This window comes from Maylandia zebra, linkage group LG19 (assembly GCF_041146795.1).
Source record: "Maylandia zebra isolate NMK-2024a linkage group LG19, Mzebra_GT3a, whole genome shotgun sequence".
In the NCBI taxonomy this organism is placed as follows: Eukaryota; Metazoa; Chordata; class Actinopteri; order Cichliformes; family Cichlidae; genus Maylandia; species Maylandia zebra.
Window position 1 is genome coordinate 24,295,809 of NC_135185.1, and position 20,531 is coordinate 24,316,339.

The 20,531-nt window shown below is 40.1% G+C and overlaps 1 protein-coding gene across 1 annotated transcript in view; it reads left to right on the forward strand.

Moving 5' to 3' along the window:
- Positions 1 to 428: 428 nt before the first annotated feature.
- Positions 429 to 20,531, forward strand: part of spred1 (sprouty related EVH1 domain containing 1) — a 38,623-nt gene continuing 18,520 nt past the window's right edge. Inside the window, exons 1-2 of the mRNA XM_004540367.6 lie at positions 429 to 1,389; positions 18,847 to 19,111. Coding sequence (XP_004540424.1) covers positions 1,358 to 1,389; positions 18,847 to 19,111 — 297 coding nt within the window. The 5' untranslated portion in view covers positions 429 to 1,357. The remainder of the gene's footprint in view (positions 1,390 to 18,846; positions 19,112 to 20,531) is intronic.

The window sequence follows — 20,531 nt, forward strand, 5'->3', positions numbered from 1 at the left end:
GTTCTCAAAAATCCCACACCGTGCCCTACTCAGATTTTTATTTCTACATTCCAGAGGAAAAAAATCCTCATTTTCTGAATTAGTCTTTACAGTCTTTCACTTTTCACTCTGCTATCACTGAATAATAAATAACCCTGGCTTACGCTCAGAGATAGAAATACCATCTTGATTTGAAACACTTAAATCGTGAAGAGGGTCTGATATAATTCCACGTGCTGCAGCACTCTCGGTTGTGTATATTTGCAGCACTTCCCCGCTATTTTGCATTGGGATTTTAAAAGCGGTTCGGAAGGGAGGTAGATCACGATAATACAACTGAAAAAAGAATATACCAGAAATTGTTAATGACCAAGTCTCCGTGTCAGCTCAGGTCCTTCCTCTAGGTTATTTTCTAGCCTACTTTGCGTGCTATCACACAGACGCTTCCCTCTTGTTTCAATGCGTGATTGAAGGGAAACTTCTTTTGGGAAGTGGGGGGACTACTTTAGGTCAACTTTAGAAAGAAATCTTACTAACTTATTGCATACGCTTACGGGGGAACGCGGTTTAGTATAATATACGCTACTCTTTAAGCATAAAGAGCAAAGTGTGAGCTGGGTTGGTATTTTTTCTATCACAAGTGTTATGTTTTTACTACGTCGCGGAAGGATCCTTTTTTCAAGCGAGGGTCGACATATCCGCCCATTTTTCCGATGTTTCATTCCCCCCCGAGTTGAAAATGGAGTTCGATTAAAGCAGATGTCCATCAAGTTCTCAAGGAAATTTCAAGTCTATGTATTTTTACTTTAACTGTCGGTGCTAATACTGAAAACAGTCGGACCATTTTGGGGGGCATTGGATGCCTTTACTGAAAATTACTCGGACACGTTGACGGAGCAACGCTGCACAGCGCTTTTTCAAGTGTTGTCCTGGACCTGAAGTTGGCGAATGGATGCTCGACAGCCAGCCATAAATAACCTGCCAAACGATACAACCTACAACGATTTCTACATTTTTTGAGGATCTATGCACCTTTTTGCAAGCCGGGGATTTGTGTCAGTTGAAGAGGATGCTCCAGATGGCCCATTTGTTGTGGTCGGATTTTACTTCCAGGGAGGATAAAATGAATCAACGATTGTCATTCCTCCTCGCGATTTAACGTTACAGCCCAGCCAGCAAAAGCTAACGTCCAGCTAGCTTCACTTGCTTTTCATAGGGACGCTGAGTTAGGCATGCCCCTTGTACGCCGTTTATTTACTATCCGAAATAGGGGTTATTTCTGTATGTGAAGGAAAATGGTGATATATGTGGTATTTTATCCCGCCGTCACTGCGTCGTCGATGCTATTGCTAGGATTTGGATCCCCGTGAGGAAAAAAATGAGTGAAGATTCAACAAATCCAAACAACGAGTGAGTCCTGTTTTACACACACATTATTTTATTATTATTTTATCATTTACATCTAAACACACAGCTAATCTTCAATATGTGCTTATATGTGTAGATATTAACACACCGAGCATCGAGCTACGTTAGTTCCCGGTGACATTTCTAACCGAGCAACGTTGCCATTACATCGTCTTGGTTTACTAATATCAACAATAAGAAACACGTTGTACTTTCCCCCCGTGTTTGTTTGTTTATCAAGCTAATAGAAAGGATTGCCTTGTGAGATTAAACAGAACCGTGCCGGGGAAACAGTGGCATCTATCCATAGTAAAATATTAATCTCGTTGCTACTTTTTTGCAGGCTTATGATACTGCTAACCAGTATATGCTGTGAGAATTCAAATTAAAGCCACAACATTGTACACAACATGTACTAATCTTTGCTCATTTACGAGGCACTTGCTTGGTGTATTATTATTTATGTTCGGGAAATGTATTCATTCACGAAGGATCGTTCGGAGCAGACGCATAGATGGCAGTAATCTAAATATAATTTTATGTGAGTGCTTTCTCAGTACATCACGATCTGAGTCCTCTGCATTGACAGCCCAGATCTGTGTCTAACTGCTGTCCGCCATGATTTCGGAACATAATCATCGATTAAAATATTGCGGATTGTATTTGTCTTTAAGTCTAGCCTTTCTTTAATGAAGGCTCTTCGCGGTTAATGCGGCAAAGTCGGCATTGAAAAGCCGAAGATGCCATTTTTTTTTCTCAATCATGCTCATTTACATATCACAATCCTCCATTCATAAAAACGCTTAAAAACGGCATCGCATTCACGTCCAGAGCCTCACAACCTACGGGCATCGATTATAATATGTGCAAGCTGTGTTTTTGTACACGTCGCGCCCATTTCAGGTCGCATTTTGGTATTGTTTTAATGGGCTGATCCCTTGTGTGCGCTTGTTGACAGTCAGTGAGAAATATCTGCTTCGGGAGGTGCTGCGGTCACATGATCCCCTCCATTCATAAAGTACCTGCCTGCCCATTCACAGCACTGTACACTGTTTCGCATTGCACCGACGGTCACACAGTGATCACATATTCTGCATTCTCGGTACAATACATGGCATATAAGCGCCTGTGCTCGTTTTCAAGTCGTTTATTTTACATGTTTTTTTTCTTAACCATCTCGACGTGATTTTTCTTTCACAATGCGTTTGTCATATGCTCTTTTCAGCCATTTACAGTGTCACGGTTTAATGTCTGAAACACACCCATGTTTTTTGTTGTTGTGGTTGTTTTTCCCCATTCAATCTTTCTGGCCTTTGTGAGACTGATTGATTTAATGCATGGAGGTTTTGTCCTTGAACTACACTGCTGTTTTGTTTTTATGTAACATGTGTCATGGATTTATTTATCTTTCCTCATGTCAAAGCACAGGAGCTCACACATGAATTCATTCCAGGCTATATTTGCTTTAAACCTTGATTCAGCTTGAATTGTGTGAATTTGTGAAACCTCATCTCCTAAATTTGATTCGGCTCCCTTCAATAATCTCGGGAACTCATCCATGCCCCAGATCCCCAATTTTTCAGAACTACTGCCACAGGCTAAAAAATAAAAATCCTCAGTTCCACTCAGCATGATGGCAGCAGCTAAAATGGCGAAGCGATCCAAACATTGTTGCTAAGATTTCACCACCTTTCCTCTTGTATGATTCATAGTAATGGAGTGAACGGAATACTGAGCGCTGCCTGAGCCATTTATTTTTGCTGAAAAGCATCAATTTAATGAAATATTTTTCATGACACGTCTATTGACCAAAAAAAAAGAAAAGATTTGGTGTGCCACTTATTTTATTTTATTTTTTTTAAAGAGTCAAGGATAATCATTCCCCCCTCATAGTAATCTTCACCATATTACATTGTGAAATAGAGCCACTTTCCACTGATGAATTAAATGTTGGTCTTTGAGCCTCTGAATCCTTAATCAAACTGCCTTTTTTCTCATATGTAGAACAAGCGTAGGATCATTTACAAATGTAACTAGGGATGTATTATTTATTTTATTATTAATTTCTTTTACATTTTGCTCTCACAGCCTCGATTTTTAAACATTTAATGTGAAAGTATCCACATGGTTTGTGAACAGATAGCCCTGAGGTGGTTTAGTCTAAATGATAGGTGGTAAGCCGAGCTGGTTTACACACAGCACGCCCTTTGCTGAGAACATGTTACTTGGCCTTGGTGCAACAATGTTCACATGGCTGAAATGACAAGAACGCACTTAAAGCCTTGTGAGATTTTGGTTTGCGTCTCGTCTGGGATGTGTGCTGTGATGTAAGGCTAATGTGAATTCTGTAGACGAGGACTGTGGTCTTCCTGGGAGACGTGGGAGATTTATGCAAGCACAGTATGTGCAAGCAGTCTCTTTGTGAATGTCACGTTTATCTAAAATATTCATCTCTACCAAAGCGGCTGCCTTTTGAGGTGTACTGTGCTTATATCTCTTGTTTTCCAAATTACCGTTTTTTATTATCCTCCTCCAGTTTTTAATAAACACATGCTAATATTGCTAATATAGTTTAGCTGGTCCAAGTATATAGTCTGATTCTTTCTTTTTTTTTTACTTAAAAAGGATGAAGGACTTTTTTTTTTTTTTTTTTTTGTCTCATCAGTGAAGGTCAGTTGCCTCCGTACCTCACCAAACATGTCTAGGGTATAGGCTCATTGTTTTAGATTCCTGTAGTGCTGTGGTATTGTCTGTTGTCAGTGTGATCTTTTAGTGATTCCTCTCCCTGTGTCCTCTTCCCATCTGTGTGATTGATTTGACAGCTCAGCGTTTTATCTGCCATTGTTGTGATCTTATCACCTGTGGGCTGGTTTACACTCCCATTCCTGTTGCGGAGCCTTCCAAACACATTCCTCCCAAACAACCCCCATCATGTCCTGAAACGACAAAGGGAGACAGCTACTTCAGCTGTTAGGGCTAGTGCTTTATGGCCTGGGTAATTGCCTATATCCTGTGGCCCTCATGTTAAGCTAAACAATTTCCTGGACCTTTTTATAGATAGTATTATTTGGGGTTACTGCCAGTTGTTAGTTCTGACCTCCACCACCTACTCCTCCAAAACCTTTGTATTACTAGTCTAAGCTTGCAGACACACCTTACCTTTAACAAAGTCTGCTGAGCTAACCACGTCTTTGGTTTTGCTTCTGTATTCTTTTGAGGAAGTGATGGTTGTGGCTGCAGTAGTTAATAGGCTAATGAAATGGTGTTATTTGACAAATATGTATATATAGATATGTAAGGGCACTTATAAAAGTATTGTACTTGACTGGTTAATGGTTGCATTCTCATATTTCATTAGATGCATGGCAGATTTAGGACGTACATATATGTCTTATATGTTAGGCTATAATGGGAAGTTTACAATGTCTTTCTACAGACTTTGACACAGTGTCCACCTAATAAAATGTTTTGTAATCCTAAAACTTATCTTGTGTAGAGAGTATCAATGTCTGAACGTCTGCCTGTTTTATTAGAACCTGCTGCTTTGTCTCAATAATGACAATGAACCTTTGTACAGTCAGTGGGCTTTGGCTGTAACCGAGACATGTTAACATACGAACAGGCCTTGTATAGTGTTGGGCTGTTCCATTCCCATGGCCAGATTTGGTCCTGGATTCTGTGTATTTAAAACCCAAGCCACTTCCCTCTTTTAAGTTTTTCATTTCCTCTTGAAGTATTTTAGGAGCACACATACACTGCTGACATTTATGGCAGTTTATTTGGAGGCTATTTCAAACCAATTTACAGACTTTTAAGAGAAAGACCTGATGTGAATGTATGCCATGTGTAGATATATACATATTAGGGCTGCCACAAACGATTATTTTGATAGTCGACTAGTCACCGATTGTTTTTGCGATTAGTCGACTAATCAGATCATCATCCATTGGACGTACAGCGTACAACTTATTGCACCAGCAGCATCTGCTCTTATATAACTATCATTAGCTTACAGCTGTGTGTAAGGTATGTGCTAACTAAAAATAAAGACAAGATGATAGTTTATTAAATTGTAATGAAATTTGCAGATTGTTTCGGTGAAGTTTAATAAACTCCTTGCTATCTAAAATATAACAGGACACCGGAGTAAATTCTGGAGCATCTCACACTTCTGATAATCAGCTGTCTGCTTGACGTTTATTCAGCTGAGTAAAAACTATAACTTTAATCTCAGCCAAACCGATTTACTCCGGAACAAATAAAATAGTAAAAAAAGCCAAACAATAACATTGTTAAGTTATCTAAGTGACCTATATATGTTTAACCTGAGCAGCGAAAGACTGCGGTGGGTTTGAAAACGATTTGCCGGAGTCCGGTGTTCTCACGGCTCTAGTGAGCCTAGCCCCCGGTTAGCTATCGAGCTAGTGGGTAACAGACGTCTCCGAAAACGTCGGAGCGCTTTTGAAAATATGTGGTGTCTTGATAAACTGAGCAGATATTTGAGGTTTACACAGCTACATTCTCGCCTGAAAATATCTTAAACGTTTATTTTGTGACCCAGAAAGAATAATAAGAGTAATATTAAAACTAACTAGCTGTTGGAAACTGAGCTGGGCTGCGCTATGAATTCTGGGACAGAGCTACTTCTTCTTCTTCGGGGTTTAACGGCAGCTGGCATCCTTGTACATGCAGTGCTGCCATCTTCTGTTTCAGTCTGTTATTACACTCTTAAATCCTACTACTTATTCCTGCGTCTTTTGTGATCTTACAAAGCTTCAAACCACGCGTCGACTATTAAATTAGTCGTCGACGATTTTGATAGTCGACGTAATCGTGACTAGTCGACTAATCGTGGCAGGCCTAATACATATACTGTTAAGCCACCAGGAGAGAGAGAGAGAGTGTGTCCGTCCGTCACAGCATCCACATAGCAGTGATTATCTTTATTTCTTTGTCAGGATGGTCCTCTGATGTTCACAGACCATATCCTAATGCCTCTAAGAAGTGCTTTTAGCACTAAGTGTCTGAATTGTGGATATTGTTTTTAGTTTAGTTATGCTGTATGCGGGAGCATGAAGGCTGAGCCTTGTAGTGAGCTCTCTGCTGCAGCTGGTCTAAGATGGTTCTTTCCTGTGAGGTCACAGACATAAAAGGGCACAGATGTAAATCCTAAACCTTGTGTCTTTGATTGAGTTTGCAAACGCTTTGAAAACAGGAAGGGGTTTCTGTGTGTGCGTCTGTGTAGACACACTGCAGTGTTTACGGTATTTCTCTGGAAACATTTGGCGTGTATATGGGTTTCTGGGAAAGATCGAGCCAGATCCTAGATGAGGGAATTTATGTGCACATAACGTGTTATCAAATAAATTGCTTAATGATTCACATTTTTAAATAGGATTAAAATGAGAGGCCTGTAAGGATATGTATTTTTATCTCCTCAGGAAAGTTTTGATCACATTTTGTGCTGTCTAGAGGCTATATTTAGAATTTGGAACAGACTTTTATTGAGAGGAAGAGGTTCATGTAAGAGCTGCTTGAAAAATGCACGATTCATAATGATGATAATGTTATAGTACTCCTAACAACTGGGCGTGCTGCGATGATGTACAACATGTCATTGCAGTTTCTCTTAACCTTCATGGGCCATCATCTTGGTTTGGTGGTTTGACCTTCCCAAGTTCCTCCTGAGATATATCAATAGTTTCTCCCACAGCTAGATGGCTGCCTTGTCCCCTTAGCTTCCTGTTTCCCCATTAGTTTCAAAGTAGCTATGACGAGTAGATGGTTGGTCTTTGGGGACTACTCTTACATCAAAGCAGCCCAGAGACGCTGCAGCAGTCGAAATTTGTGGTTCCTCTTTTTCCTCTTTTTGTTGTAATGGCAGGCACGAGGTTTTAATTTTCCAAATGCTTGTGGTTCAAATTAAGATCATCTCAATATGTGGCTTTGATTGATGTTTGAGAATAGTTTTTTTGGCTTTTGATACACATACGGGAATCTTTTGATTTATAGTGCCACAGTGCAGCGGCACCTACAACATTGCTGTTGGGGTTGTGGGCCCAATCCAGTAATGGAGGGGTTGGTTTGAAAATCAGTGTTAGAAATGCCGTCTGAGTGAGTAGATCTGACATTCGTGCACTGGTTTGGTCTATCTTTGATTAGACTCCAGGGTAATCCGTGCCACTAACGGATGTATGTGACAGATAACAACAGACATGACAATGAGCGGTTAATTTGTCGTATGCATTAGGTATTTATTTATTTTTTGTATAAAAGAATGGTGAGACATTTTGAAGTCGAGATTCACTGTGTGGTGCAGCAGCAGAGTAAGCCTGTTTATTTTATTTTATTTTTTTTAATTTAAAAAATTTTTTTTTTTTCTTTCTTTCTTTTTTTTCCCCTGAGTCAGTTGGTAGCTAAGCTGAATGTTCTTGTGAGCGAGATGACTCACCAGCAGCCTGAGGTGTTGAGAGGAGATAGGGCAAATTTCTCTTTCACTTCTCTTTCTATAGCAAGCGTATTGGTTTTCACTGCAGTTAATGTAAGCAGGCTTGTGATGCTGGTGGTTCTCTAGGCATTGTCCTATTGTTACTTCTGTTAATGAGTAACAAGATGGGCTTTTTAAAAGTGTTTTGCTCTGACCTTATGTCATAATTTGCACTGCATCCATGTTTGGCCATGTTGGTGTTTGTTTTGGGGTAAGTCTGTGCCCTTGAGTTTGCCTCTGGTTATTTGGGAGATTTGAACCATCACTAATTGGCTAGCTAGTTTGCACCATTCAGATTAGATGCACTGTTGGAATCAATGGCTGAGTCCCAGATTGCATGTTATTTATTTCTTCAATGAGGCATGATCCTAGTGAAAGAATGTGTGCCATTAGTTTGTCTTTTCAGCCTTGGAATAACATACTCTTTTGTTTTATTGCATGTACGAACCTCTCATTCATGAAATGGTGAAGGAGATGTGTAAAATGTAGATTTTCATCAACTTTTAACACACTTTTGTGTCTTCAGTGAACCAAGAGATCCATGAAACATGAGAGATTCCCATCCTTTATTTTTTTTATTTATTTATTTTTTCCTTTTCTGCATGTATCAGAAAAGCTCTCTAAAAAGCCACTCAGATTTGCAGCCCCCTCTCACATTAAAAGGAGATAAGCGCAAACCCCTGTCTGGTGAACAGATTCGTCTGAGTAGCACAGACCTACCCTTATAAATTCTGAATGACTATCTGCAGTTGGCCATTGTTATATCCTTACAGGAGTCTCTTCTGCAAACTCCCAACTCTGAAATGTCTCATTTGCGAGCAAAGCAGACCAAGTGCCTGTTGTTAAAGCACATAAAAGAACCTTTAAATTGGCACATTACAAAGGTCATAAAGCAAATGTCACTCACTCATTTTGAATGTAAGGCCAAAAACTGGCCAGAATGTCTTTGAAATGCTAAAGAGCATAAATTGAGGAAGACCCAATTTCCAATGACTAAACAAGGACTAGGTGTGGTCTTAACTATGCTAGGTTTCTGTTCCATCTTTGTACCTCTCATATATTCTCAGTCCTCACATTTACTTTGTTTTAGTAAAGCTGAATTCTAATAAAGTTGTTACCATGTAAATATTTTTGTATTCCTGTTGTCAGACAGCAGAACGACAATGGCATGACAACAGAAACATAGCCCTTCAAGCCATTCCAGTTGCTTCTTCGCACGGCTCTAATTATTATTTCTATAACCATGTTGTTGTCTGACAGACAGAATCGCAATACACACTGCTTCAGTTTTATAACTGACATTGCAAATTCCTGTTATAATTACATGATTACACTTAGAGATGTTTGAAAAGAAGAAGATATCTTGTTCGTGTTTGTCGACTGCCATGCCTTCACCTAAGGCTACGTCCACATTAGCCCGGATAGATTTGAAAACTGCGTTTTCGTCTGAAAACGCGCCGCGTCCACACTAGCGTTTTCAGTCGTTTTCACAGAGTTGTGCGTCCACATTGAAATGGCCGAAAATGCTTATGTTCCAGTCCTGCGCATGCGCAAATGCGAGTGAGAATTAAAGAATTGGAAGAAAAGCTACGTGGAGCATGTACAAACTGATATTAATCTTTTTTAGGGCTGTCAAAATTGAGAGCAATCAAAACAACTGCTGTATAATGCACTCCGCTATCTTTGTTTAATTGGTCACGTGACTGCATCACATGACTAAAATGCGTCATCGTTTTAGAAAGTCTGCGTTTTCCAGTGTCCATACTGCGACGGGACAGCTCTGTTTTGAAATGGTTTTCGAGAGCGTTTTCAAAACGCTGCGTTTTTCCTTGACAAAAACGCCGTCTCAGTGTAGACGGGAGGACAAAACTGAAAGAAAACGATGCATTTTCAAACGAAATAGCATTAGTGTGGACGTAGCCTGAGTCGTGTTACTTCCACTGGCTGCTCTTCTTTCTCATTCAAACTCTTGCCGTGGCAGTAGGCCACCTGGTTTCAAAGATACAGGTACTGAATTGATCTTTAGTATGGCATTAGGTGGGATATACTGGCATTTAGAGCAGGGCGATATGGCCAAAAATATTTATCATGATATATATTTGAAAATTTGCGATAACGATATAACTGACGATATAATTGATGCGAGACAAAATACAACTCCACAACATTACTAGCGCAAAAAGACAACCTTTCATTTATTTTCACTTAAACAAGAAGCTGGTTTTTATGTACATTAAAGCTTTATAAAAATGTAACAGTGCAAATGCAAATTCCTTGCTGAAAGTTTAACCAAAAGGCATTTCCAGTAGAAATGGGCTGACATATCCTGAGCATAACCATGTATAATATCCACTGAAGTTAAAAAGAGGTGCTTTGCAACATTAAACTGCAGTTTGCAGTACGTATTTTTCGGACCATAAGGTGCACGGGATTATAAGGCACATTAAGTGAAACAAAGCAGTCAGATAAATCAAACTTTATTAAACTCATTCTTCTTGCTTCCTCCACTTCTGTACCATTGATTCATTAATGTTGAATTCTCTGGCAGCTGCTCTATTCCCATGTTGTTGCAGTATATTAATGACTAACCTTGTATTGTGGATGGATTATCTCAGTTGTTCTCCTGACTGAAGTTTGGTGTTTACAGCATCCTGCCATGCGATTGCATTTGTCTCTAACTATCAGGAATGTTAACTTTTATAAGTGGAAAAGTGTTAGTGTTCGTCCTCCAGCTTCACTGTTTGTTATGCTAACATAGCTGTGTCGCTAGCGATCACGTAGCACATGATTATATACCAGCTAGCCCAACTTCAGTAACCCTACAAACGTCACTGCTGTTTAGTTTCCTGTCTTCATTTATGTTGGAAGTGATAGCAGAGCTGTACGTTTGAATTTTTTCAGAAATCTCTCAGTCAGAACATGCAATATCATGCTTGGGTAACTAGCGAAACTAGCGAGATAACTTCCGCTAGCTTCCTGCTAACTTCTAACTCTGTTAAATGTAATAAATTTAGTTTTCATGGATGCCTGGAAGTTAAACTTCATAGTTACATCTGGTAAAGCAGCAATGCTGATCGTTTTATTAAAGATGAAAGAATTTAGACAGTTTTTAACTCTCAGTGATGCTGCAGTGTTCGTTTGACCTGAAGCATACGGAGTTTAGGACCCAGATTACTCCCAGATTTAAGAGCATCTTAGTCCGACAAATACGACAATAATGACGGCCGCTTGCATCTTCTGCAAAAAAATGTGCTTTGTCATGTATCTGACGGACAAACACCAAACCAGTTCCACATCACTGAAGTTGCACCATTTTTACAAACCAATTCTGGTTTCAGTCAACAATCGGCCATGTGCGTATGAAAACAAAGGCACTGGGCATGCGCGTTTTACTCTTATTCTATCGCGATATTTCATTTTCCTATCGTTGCCTAACATTATACCGGTATTATCGTGAACGGTATAATATGGCCCAGCCCTACTGGCATTGCAGAATGAATGATTTGTGAGGTATTTTTATTAGAAACTTGCAATATACACTCTGAAGACTCGCCTTAACTTGTTAAATAAAGGTAAAATATTTCCCCCTTCTTAATACTACTACACTTGGTATATTTTAGGTCAAGTACTTAAGGAAATGTCAAAATATCACAATTTTCCTGTGATAACAGCCTCTGAAGTAAAGCAAGCGACTCAAACGGCCAGAGTTCCTTTTTGCTAAATCTTCCATGTCCCACCCACTTTCCTAGCGATCACTTTCTTCTCAGAGGATAAGCTATGGAATCGGATTGGCATAAGTAGCTTGTGTTTATTTTCCCAATGGTATTTTAATGACCTCCCACCAAATAATATAAAAAGTCCTACAAGCCAAAGTGGTCTAGTGGAGCTTGACTGTGCTTGATAGCCTTCCTCCAGTTTTGATATGGAGGAGAGATGGTGAGGGAAAAGGGGTGATTGGGGGGGAAAAAAATAAAAGAGGTGGTGTCGAGGGGGCTTTTCTCCCCTTTTCTGATGCTAATGAAAGGAGGAATGGTTTTCCAGCTTTTAGCTTGCAGAGTGTGTCTCCCCTGCAGCATGCTCCGCTGCCTGGACATTGTGGGAGGACAAAACTCCAGGCCCGGGATCCAATAACGTGAAATTTCAGCAGAGAAGCGGCCATTGTGTAGAGTGAGGCAGGCCAGGGAGGGGCTGGGCTGGAGGGGGAGACGGAGTGGATAGGGAGGGCGACTTGGAGAGCACCCAGGGCTCAGGCCACATCCTTTCTCTCTCTCTCCCCTCGTCTCTTGCTTTCGTCTTCATTCTTCTCCTTCCCTTCTTCTCCCCCCTCCTGTCTTTCTTTCATGATCCCCCCCCACCAAAAAAAAAATATCCCCAATCCTCCTGCTCTCTTCTCTACCACTCCCCTTTGGGGTGGGAGGCCCAAAGCTGAGACAGGAGCAAAGCATGATGGCATGCTGGAGTCCAGCGAGCCATGGGCCAGAGGAGCAGACAAACGGCCACTTTGTCCAATTAGGAAATGGTTGTCCCAAGATCCCCCTTCTCCACCACACTGGAGCAGCCGGCCTCGAGGCCCAGGCCTGCCCGCCTGCCTGCACTGCACATGCTCCCCTGTTCTGTTCTGTTCTGTTCTCTTCTCTTCTCTTCTCTGTGAGCAAGTGATATCTGTAATTTTGTACACAATGTATAAAGTATGTAAATAGCCATTTATCATGAGTGACATAGTTTTAACTCTGAGACATAGCAGATGAATAAAAAGTGCAATTATCGATATTCTAGTTCTCACAGCAAGTAGGAATCCAAGAGAGACATTTACTTGTTTTGGTCCAGACAGTTACAGTACTTGCTCTATTCTCTAATCTATTCTCTAATGGAGAGTAGGACGGCCAATCTGCCTGATTTGGTCTTTTGCATTGTCACATACAACTCAGCCAGATCGTGTCTAGAAAAGTTCAGAGGTGTATGCGGATGTGTGAAAACAGCTTTAGTTATTCCTTTATGTAGTAACAAAATACACTCACATTTACATATTCATGCACTAAAAAATAGGGCTGGACTGTATATCAACTCCTTTGCTCCTGACCGACTGATTCATTTTTAGTTGTTCAAATAGCCGACTAGTCTAAAAGTAAGAAAATAGTCAAAATTAAGGAAAATCAAAATATTTTGTGCATATTTGAAACTGTTAATTGTATTCTTCAGTAATCAAATCATTTTTCAAATGCCACTGCAGCGCTTGTCACGCGGACAGAAGTGGCTATCAGATTGTGATCATTAACAGTGTTAACACAAGTAGCCCTCTTCCTCACAAGCTAATGTCCACATGTCTGTGTTGTATGTGGTTCTTGCTTAATCTTGGTGTTTACATTCTGTTTTACTCTGACACAGTTGTTCATCTTCTACATCTGCAGAACTCTGTTGGTTTATGTGGCTATCTTCCGTCTTTGCTACACCTTGCTTGTGTAGGCCTTCCTGTCAAGTAGAAAGAGGTGTGCAGTTGTCTTCTCTCAAATAGTAGCAAGTGGTGCTGTAACTTTTCAAACAGCTAGCTGCTATTGTACGTTAATAAATATGAATAAGTAGTTTTGCACTATTAGTATTTCAGGTACTAGCTAGCAGGAGCAGCAACATTTCATTGTCTAGTCTACTAGTTATGCACATCCCTAGCAAACTGATTGGAGAAGATGTGGAAAAAGACTGTTTACATAGCCTTTTTTTTTAATGTATTTTTTTTTTATTTATTTGTTTATTTATTTTTTTAAATCCTTCCCCTTTAGCTAAGTCTGTGCTATAGTATTTGGATCTCTTGAGTCTGTGCAGCCCCATCCACATTCCTATCTCACTCACTCTCACTCGAAAGATCTCCTTATTTTTTCCAGTTTTATTTATTTTTTTGTGATTTGTTTAGCATGCTTTTTGAAAAACCCTTGGCTGGCTAGTTTCAAAGAAGAGAGTTTCTAGTGCTGCGTCTCTCTATCTACTAGGTTCTGTGAGCAACAGGAGCACATTCATTGACTTCACTGTAGCAACATGCAAGCTAACTTAAGTTGCTGTTTCATGCTTATTATGCTTATAAACATGGAAAAAGCTACCACTAAAAATAATGCAAAATGTGATACAATTACATAACTGTATTGTCATTCAGCCAAAAAAAGGGTCTTTTTGTTGTTTTTGTATTGCCCATCTATTGTCGAATTACAAACACAGTACATATATGTATTTGAATACATTTTGTGTGCAGTGTTGTTACAGTACTGAAACTACAGTTTGCGTCAAGTGGAAGCTAAGTTATAATTTTAGACCTTCTGTGTGTTCTTTTCGCAAATGAGGTTTGATACAGTGAGATACTCGATTATGGCTTCCTCTTTATGTGTTGGTTGTGGGCTGTTTATTGTCACCTTGGTCTCCAGCAATCATGCTCATCACCCCCACCAGCAGTCCTCTGTTACACTCTCACCCCTCCCTCCTTTTTTTCCTCTCCTGCTTCGGTCGGAAATGAAGTCAGTCATCCAGCAGAACAACTTGGAATAATTCAGAATTGGGGGGCTCTTTTCTTTTGCCCCCTCCCCTGCAGGCCCAGGCCAGCTGATCTGCTTCCGCTCTCAATTGTGTGTCCAGTCGACTGTGTGCTCTCAGCAAGGGGCGTGGGGCTACTCTGAACTTTGTACGTGTGTGCACCTGCATATACGCATTATGTGTTGCAGCAAGTTGCAGTGACATTTGTTTTGGGGCTAGTGTTCCTCTTAAGAATGAGAGGGGTTGAAAGAATGAACAGAAACTGCTGTGAAAAACTGATCTAAAACTTGTTGGCTGAGTTTTGCTTTTTCTTTTTTTTTTTCTTTTCTTTTTTCTTTTTTTTTTTCTTGGTCTCCAGGATGTAGGTGTGTCTATTTGATTATAAATGTTAAGTAAGTGCAGTAATAACAATACTTCTTGTTCAGGAGTCTCTCTTGGGTGACATGGGTGTTTTAGACCAGATGCATAAATGCATGTATGCAGTTCAGTTAACTTCCTTTCTGAGCCTTGCCCCCCTCCCTGTGAGTGTCATGGTTGCTGGCATGTGTGTGATGGTAGGTCTGAAGGGTCAGGCCCTGGTCATTGTGCCCTGGTCATGGCTGAGCGACACCACCGCCTGCCTTCTGTTCACCCCAGGGACCCCTTCCTGACTGACAGTCCCTTCTGCACCCATCACCCATATCCTTTATTGGGGGCTGTAGAGAGGTATAACACCAGCAGCATATTCTTCTTACTGGCTGCTCAGAAGTACATTGTGTGTCTGTGTGTGTGGCATGGGTTCTCATGCACAAATTTAGTGACACTGCTGTTAAACTAAGGTTAAGCCAGAAAAGGGTGTTTGTAGCAGATTGCAAAGAGGAAATTAGTTGTGTTTGCGTTTTGTCACCCTGCATCCTCCCACGGCCAGTTACTGTCTAATAAGCCTGGGGTGGGCGTTAGGAACAGAACTGACAAGTGGTGTGTGTGAGTGTATATGCATATTTTATTCAAATATATCTAAATACACTTTTTTTTTTTTTTTTGGCTTGGTTGAATCATCAGGTGAGGGGAAAAAAATCACAAATTCACAAAGTAATATTCATAAACTTGACAAAATAATATTTAAAAATATCTTTGGAAATTAGATAACTTCAGTAAAACCTAAAAATCTTCCTGACATCAAGCTTTGCACCTTGATCTTGAATTATCAGGCCCCATGTTATCTTAAAGACCTCATAATACCATATCTCCCCCAATAGAGCACTTTGTTCACCGATAGCTGGCTTGCTAGGGTATTTTAAAAGTAGACTGGGAGATTCCAAGCCTTTCAGGCCTTTCTTCTGTGGAAGGAGCTCCCAGTTTGGATTCGAGAGACAGACATGTAGTTGTCTAATTTTAAGATTGGGCTTTAAAGTTTTCATTTTGATAAAGCATATAGTTAGGGCAAGATCAGGTGACCCTGTATCCTCCCTTAGTTTTTCTGCAGCAGACCTAGGCGGTGCTTCTTCATGCTCACCATTTTCACTCGCTGTGTGTTTATACACTGTCCATCCATCCATCCATTCGCTTCCGCTTATCCTTTTCAGGGTCGCGGGGGGCGCTGGAGCCTCTCCCAGCTGTCATAGGGCGAGAGGCAGGGTACACCCTGGACAGGTCGCCAGTCTGTCGCAGGGCTAACAACCATTCACACTCACATTCACTCGCACATTCACACCTAGTGGCAATTTGGATTATCCAATTAACCTATCCCCACAAGTGTATGTTTATACACTGCTCTTCATTTAATCTTCCCTCAACCCCAACTGGTCGTAGCAGATGGCTGCCCCTTTTTGAACCTGGTTCTCCTGAAGGTTTCTTCCTGTTAAAAGGGAGTTTTCCCTTTCCACTGTCGCCAAGTGCTTGCTCATTGGGGATTTGTTTTGATTGTTGGGGTTTTCTCTGTATTATTGTAGAGCATTTACTTTACAATAAAAAGCACCTTGAGGTGACTGCTGTTGTGATTTAGTGCTATATAAATAAAATAAAATTGACGTCAGATACAGACAGAATGTGCTTAATTTAATATCACAGAAGAATTTGATGTAACTTTTTCAGTTTGATGGAGAGATTGTTTGTTTGAGTAGTAATTGAAAGGTCTATATTTGAAAAGCTAAGGATATAAAGGGCATTTGATAGATTATAACGTTAACAGGGCTAGAAATTAACACCTGCCAGATGCTGGTACATTTTCCTTTTGGCAAGTGAATATCAGGAAGCCATTGACCACACTGGCTAGTAAATGTTTGTACCACAATAGCAGTTTAAGTTAAAGTGCTTTGAGCCTGTTTAGGTTTAAAGCCTGTTCTGCTGCTTGTGGCCTACACCATGTGTTTGGAGTCTAACATGTCCGCACAAAGTTATTATTTTATTTATTTTTTCATTTTTGTTTTTACCCACCAGTATTCTGCAAAGTGAACCTCATTTTTCGTCTGATTGACTTTGACTGTGACATGTTTGTCCAAACAGAGAAGGAAGACAAATCCTTAGATTTGAAGCAGTAGTAGAAGACTCAGCTCGGCTCACACTGATGATGACGACCAACAATTATTGATTGCAGATGTCTCATCCCCTCATGCACTATGAGCTGTTGTAGAACCATAAAAGTGTAAAAGGAAGACAACTAATATTTGGCAGCTAATTCTGTTGTTTTTCTGCTAGTCAGACATTTCTTTCTTTGGTTTTCTTTTTTATTTCTGATGGCAGACAGGCACTTATCTACACAACCAGCAGATTTAGAACACGCATGTTTTTGATCACCTCTTGAATGTATGCTCTTTATATAGCATTTATTTCTTTAAAGCCATTACCCCACTCTCAAATCACTTTCTGTATTTGTCTCTTGTTTTGAGTTTCTCTTATTTGACATACTCATCACTCTTTTGAGGAAACTTTGGTCAATTATTACATGGTGGCAGGTCAAAGCTTTCACATGAAGAAAAAGATGGCTTCAGATTTAATGCTCACTGGCTCTTAGATTAATTACTAACCAATATCCTGAACACTGAGATTTGCCAAGGGTGGGGAAGGAATGAGACCAAAGGTTGGCCTCATTGAGTTAGCCAAGAGGGAAGCCAGGATGATGCTATTCCTCTTTTAGAACAAGAGCTAAATGTTAACTGTTTTCATATTACATGTTCTTCATAGTGACATTTCTCTGCCTCTGTCAATGCTTGAGATTTGGCCGCTGATTGAAAAGACATTCTTTGCAAATGTTTCAGACTCTGATGTCATCTTTATTGGTTAACCCGGACGTTGGCCAGAGAGCAATGTGTCACAGGGAGACATCCGGCAGTTATATACTTCAGTTCTTTGACTATTTCTGGCTGCGCTCTGATCTTTCCAAGTCTTTAATATGTTACCAGTAGTTTGTGCAAAACGCTGCCCTCAACACCCCCTGACCTTTGTCATTTCCGGTGGCCGGTGCTGTGTTATCTAATCACGGAACATCTGTCTCCAAGTGAGAGGACAGAAAAAGACATGGAATGAGAGGCGAGCAGATTTAAAGTTACATTATGTAATTGGGATAGTAATCTCTTATTACTTTATTACTGATACATTGGCACAAAATAGCAATTTGTTCTTGTGAGTTGTGTTTCTGATTTGAATTTCTTGTTAATTTAGAGTTTGTGACTTATTGATATTTCAAAGAAGATGATTTTTTTTTTTTTTTAGGTACTTTTCAACCATCTGCTTCATGTTAATTCTCTATAAATTATCTGAAACTTCTATAATACAGTAAATGATCAACACCATGTTTTATTTCTGCTTCATTTAAAAAAAAAAAAAAAAAAAAAAAACTAAACTTTTTATTAGTGTGTTTGCCTTCTGTTACATACACAGTGTTAATTATCTTAAACGGCTATCTCATAATAGTCATTTAAAGGAAAGCGGATGATGTTGTTTGGAAACCAGGTCATGTGCTGTCTAGTTTAAAACCACCTGTTTCAAGAGAAAGGTTGGGAATCAGCTGTGGCCAGACTTAACTTGGCCACACGGTCAGTCACCCTCTGCCTGGGGTTAAACACACACACTGGGCGCTTCAGACAGTCTGTTGTTTTGCTGTGTACTAAAACCAAAAACGTATCTTTAATGCAAAATTTAATCTCTTATGTTCAGTTTTTTCGAGTAAGTAAATGGCAAATAAAGCAAAAGACAGATATTGGCCCAGAATTTCCTAATTGCCCCATCCCTAGTTTAAATTGTAATTTTCTCACGTTATCATTTGTGTATGTTCTCTTTGCTCAACATTTTGTTTGTGCTGCACTTAAACTGTATTACTGGTCAAGGCTGAGGCTGTGTAGTTCTGCTTTTGTAATAAAGGAGATTTAAGCAAAGAAAAGAACCCAGGAGACAACTGAAAATATGTTAATGATTCTAGATTATGTTCACTAACACCACTGGGTTTTCCTTCTTCTTTCTCTTCCTCCTTTTTTTCTCCACAGTGACAGTTATGCGCGTGTGAGAGCAGTGGTCATGACTCGGGATGACTCCAGTGGTGGGTGGCTTCCCCTGGGCGGTGGAGGACTTAGCTGTGTCACTGTCTATAAGGTCACCCGGGCGGAGGACACCAACAGCACCCACAGTGGAGGCAGTGGAGGAAGCAGCAGCAACCTTAGCCCCTGTAGCCCTAGTCCTAGTCCCAGTCCAAGCCCTAGTCCCACCGCTGTGGAGTTCCACATCAAAGGCGAAAGGCTCAAAGACAAATTGGTAAGAGAACCTCAAGTTCATAAATGCGATTAGCGTTTTATGCTACATGGCCAGACATCCAAAGTTGTTCTTTTTTTTTTTTTTCTTCATCTGAATGAGATCACTGCAAACCCTGCTGTTCTGGACTCCACTCAAATGCTTTGTCATTCATACATGTACTCACACAGGAAGTGGTTATTAGGCTTTCCTCCGTGGCACAGGTATCGGAAAATGGGAGCAAACTGCGTATTTCTGTGATGAATCATCAGGAAGAACAGGAAATTATTATTTATTTATTTATTTTTTGCGCCTGTCCTGTTTGGTTCTTTAGCCATCAAAATTGTTGTCTGAAGGCCAACAAAGATACCCAACGGATTTACTTTACCAAGTGGATCATCACGGCCTTGCCGTATTGGTCCATTTGATCGACCTTTGTTGTCCTTGTTATTTATTTATTTTATTTTTAGTTGTTACAGACGGGACCCTCCACTGCTTTGTCATTCATACATGTACTGACACAGGAAGTGGTTGTTAGGCTTTCCTCCATGGCACAGGTATCTGAAAATAGGAGCACACTGCGTGTTTCTGTGATGAATCATCAGGAAAAACAGGAAATTATTAAAGAGAATAGAATGTGAGAGATGGAAATGCACATTTACTCTGCTTTTCTATCAGTACTCAACTACTTGGCCCCCCCCCCCCCCCCCCCCCCCCCCCTGTTTTTTTTTTTTTTTTTTTTTTTTTTAGAATTCTCTTCCTGACTGTGATGTAAAGACTGTTTAAAGTTAATCTGTCCCTTTTTAACCCATAAATACTTCTTTGTACAACACACTCCGTAGTTAGTGTGGTAAAAATAAAAGTAGAATAATTTTTGAAAGTTCTGATAAATATTTCATTTCAGATATATGCAAAAATATTTATTTTTTCCCAATAAAACCATTTACAGTCAAGCTTCTCCTAACAATTACTTTTATATTTTCCTTTGTAGCCAGAAATGCTAGTTTTCTAATAGGGTTGTCAAACAAAAAATCAGATCTTAATTGATACAGTGGAATTAGCTACTCATTTCAACAGTATTGATACCAACAGTGCCGTTTCTGTCTCATGCAACTGACACAACTTCACATAACACCTCCCCTCACTAGTTACTGAACACATGAACATTCATCCAACACTATTGAGAGGTCAGTAAAGCTCCAGTTTCAACATCATGAAGTACTGAACAGTTATCATAAATGTTAACCTGGCTGGTGCGCACGTTACTGTTAGTTGCTTAACTATTAGCTATTATCCGATAGCCACACACCCTGCCTCACTGGGCATAAACTAGTATACTCTCAGTGCCGCTCCCAGGCTCGGATAAATGGGAGGGTTGCATCAGAAAGCACACGCTGTGGAAATAAGGTACATTTATCGGATAGCCACATCGGTTAAGTTATCA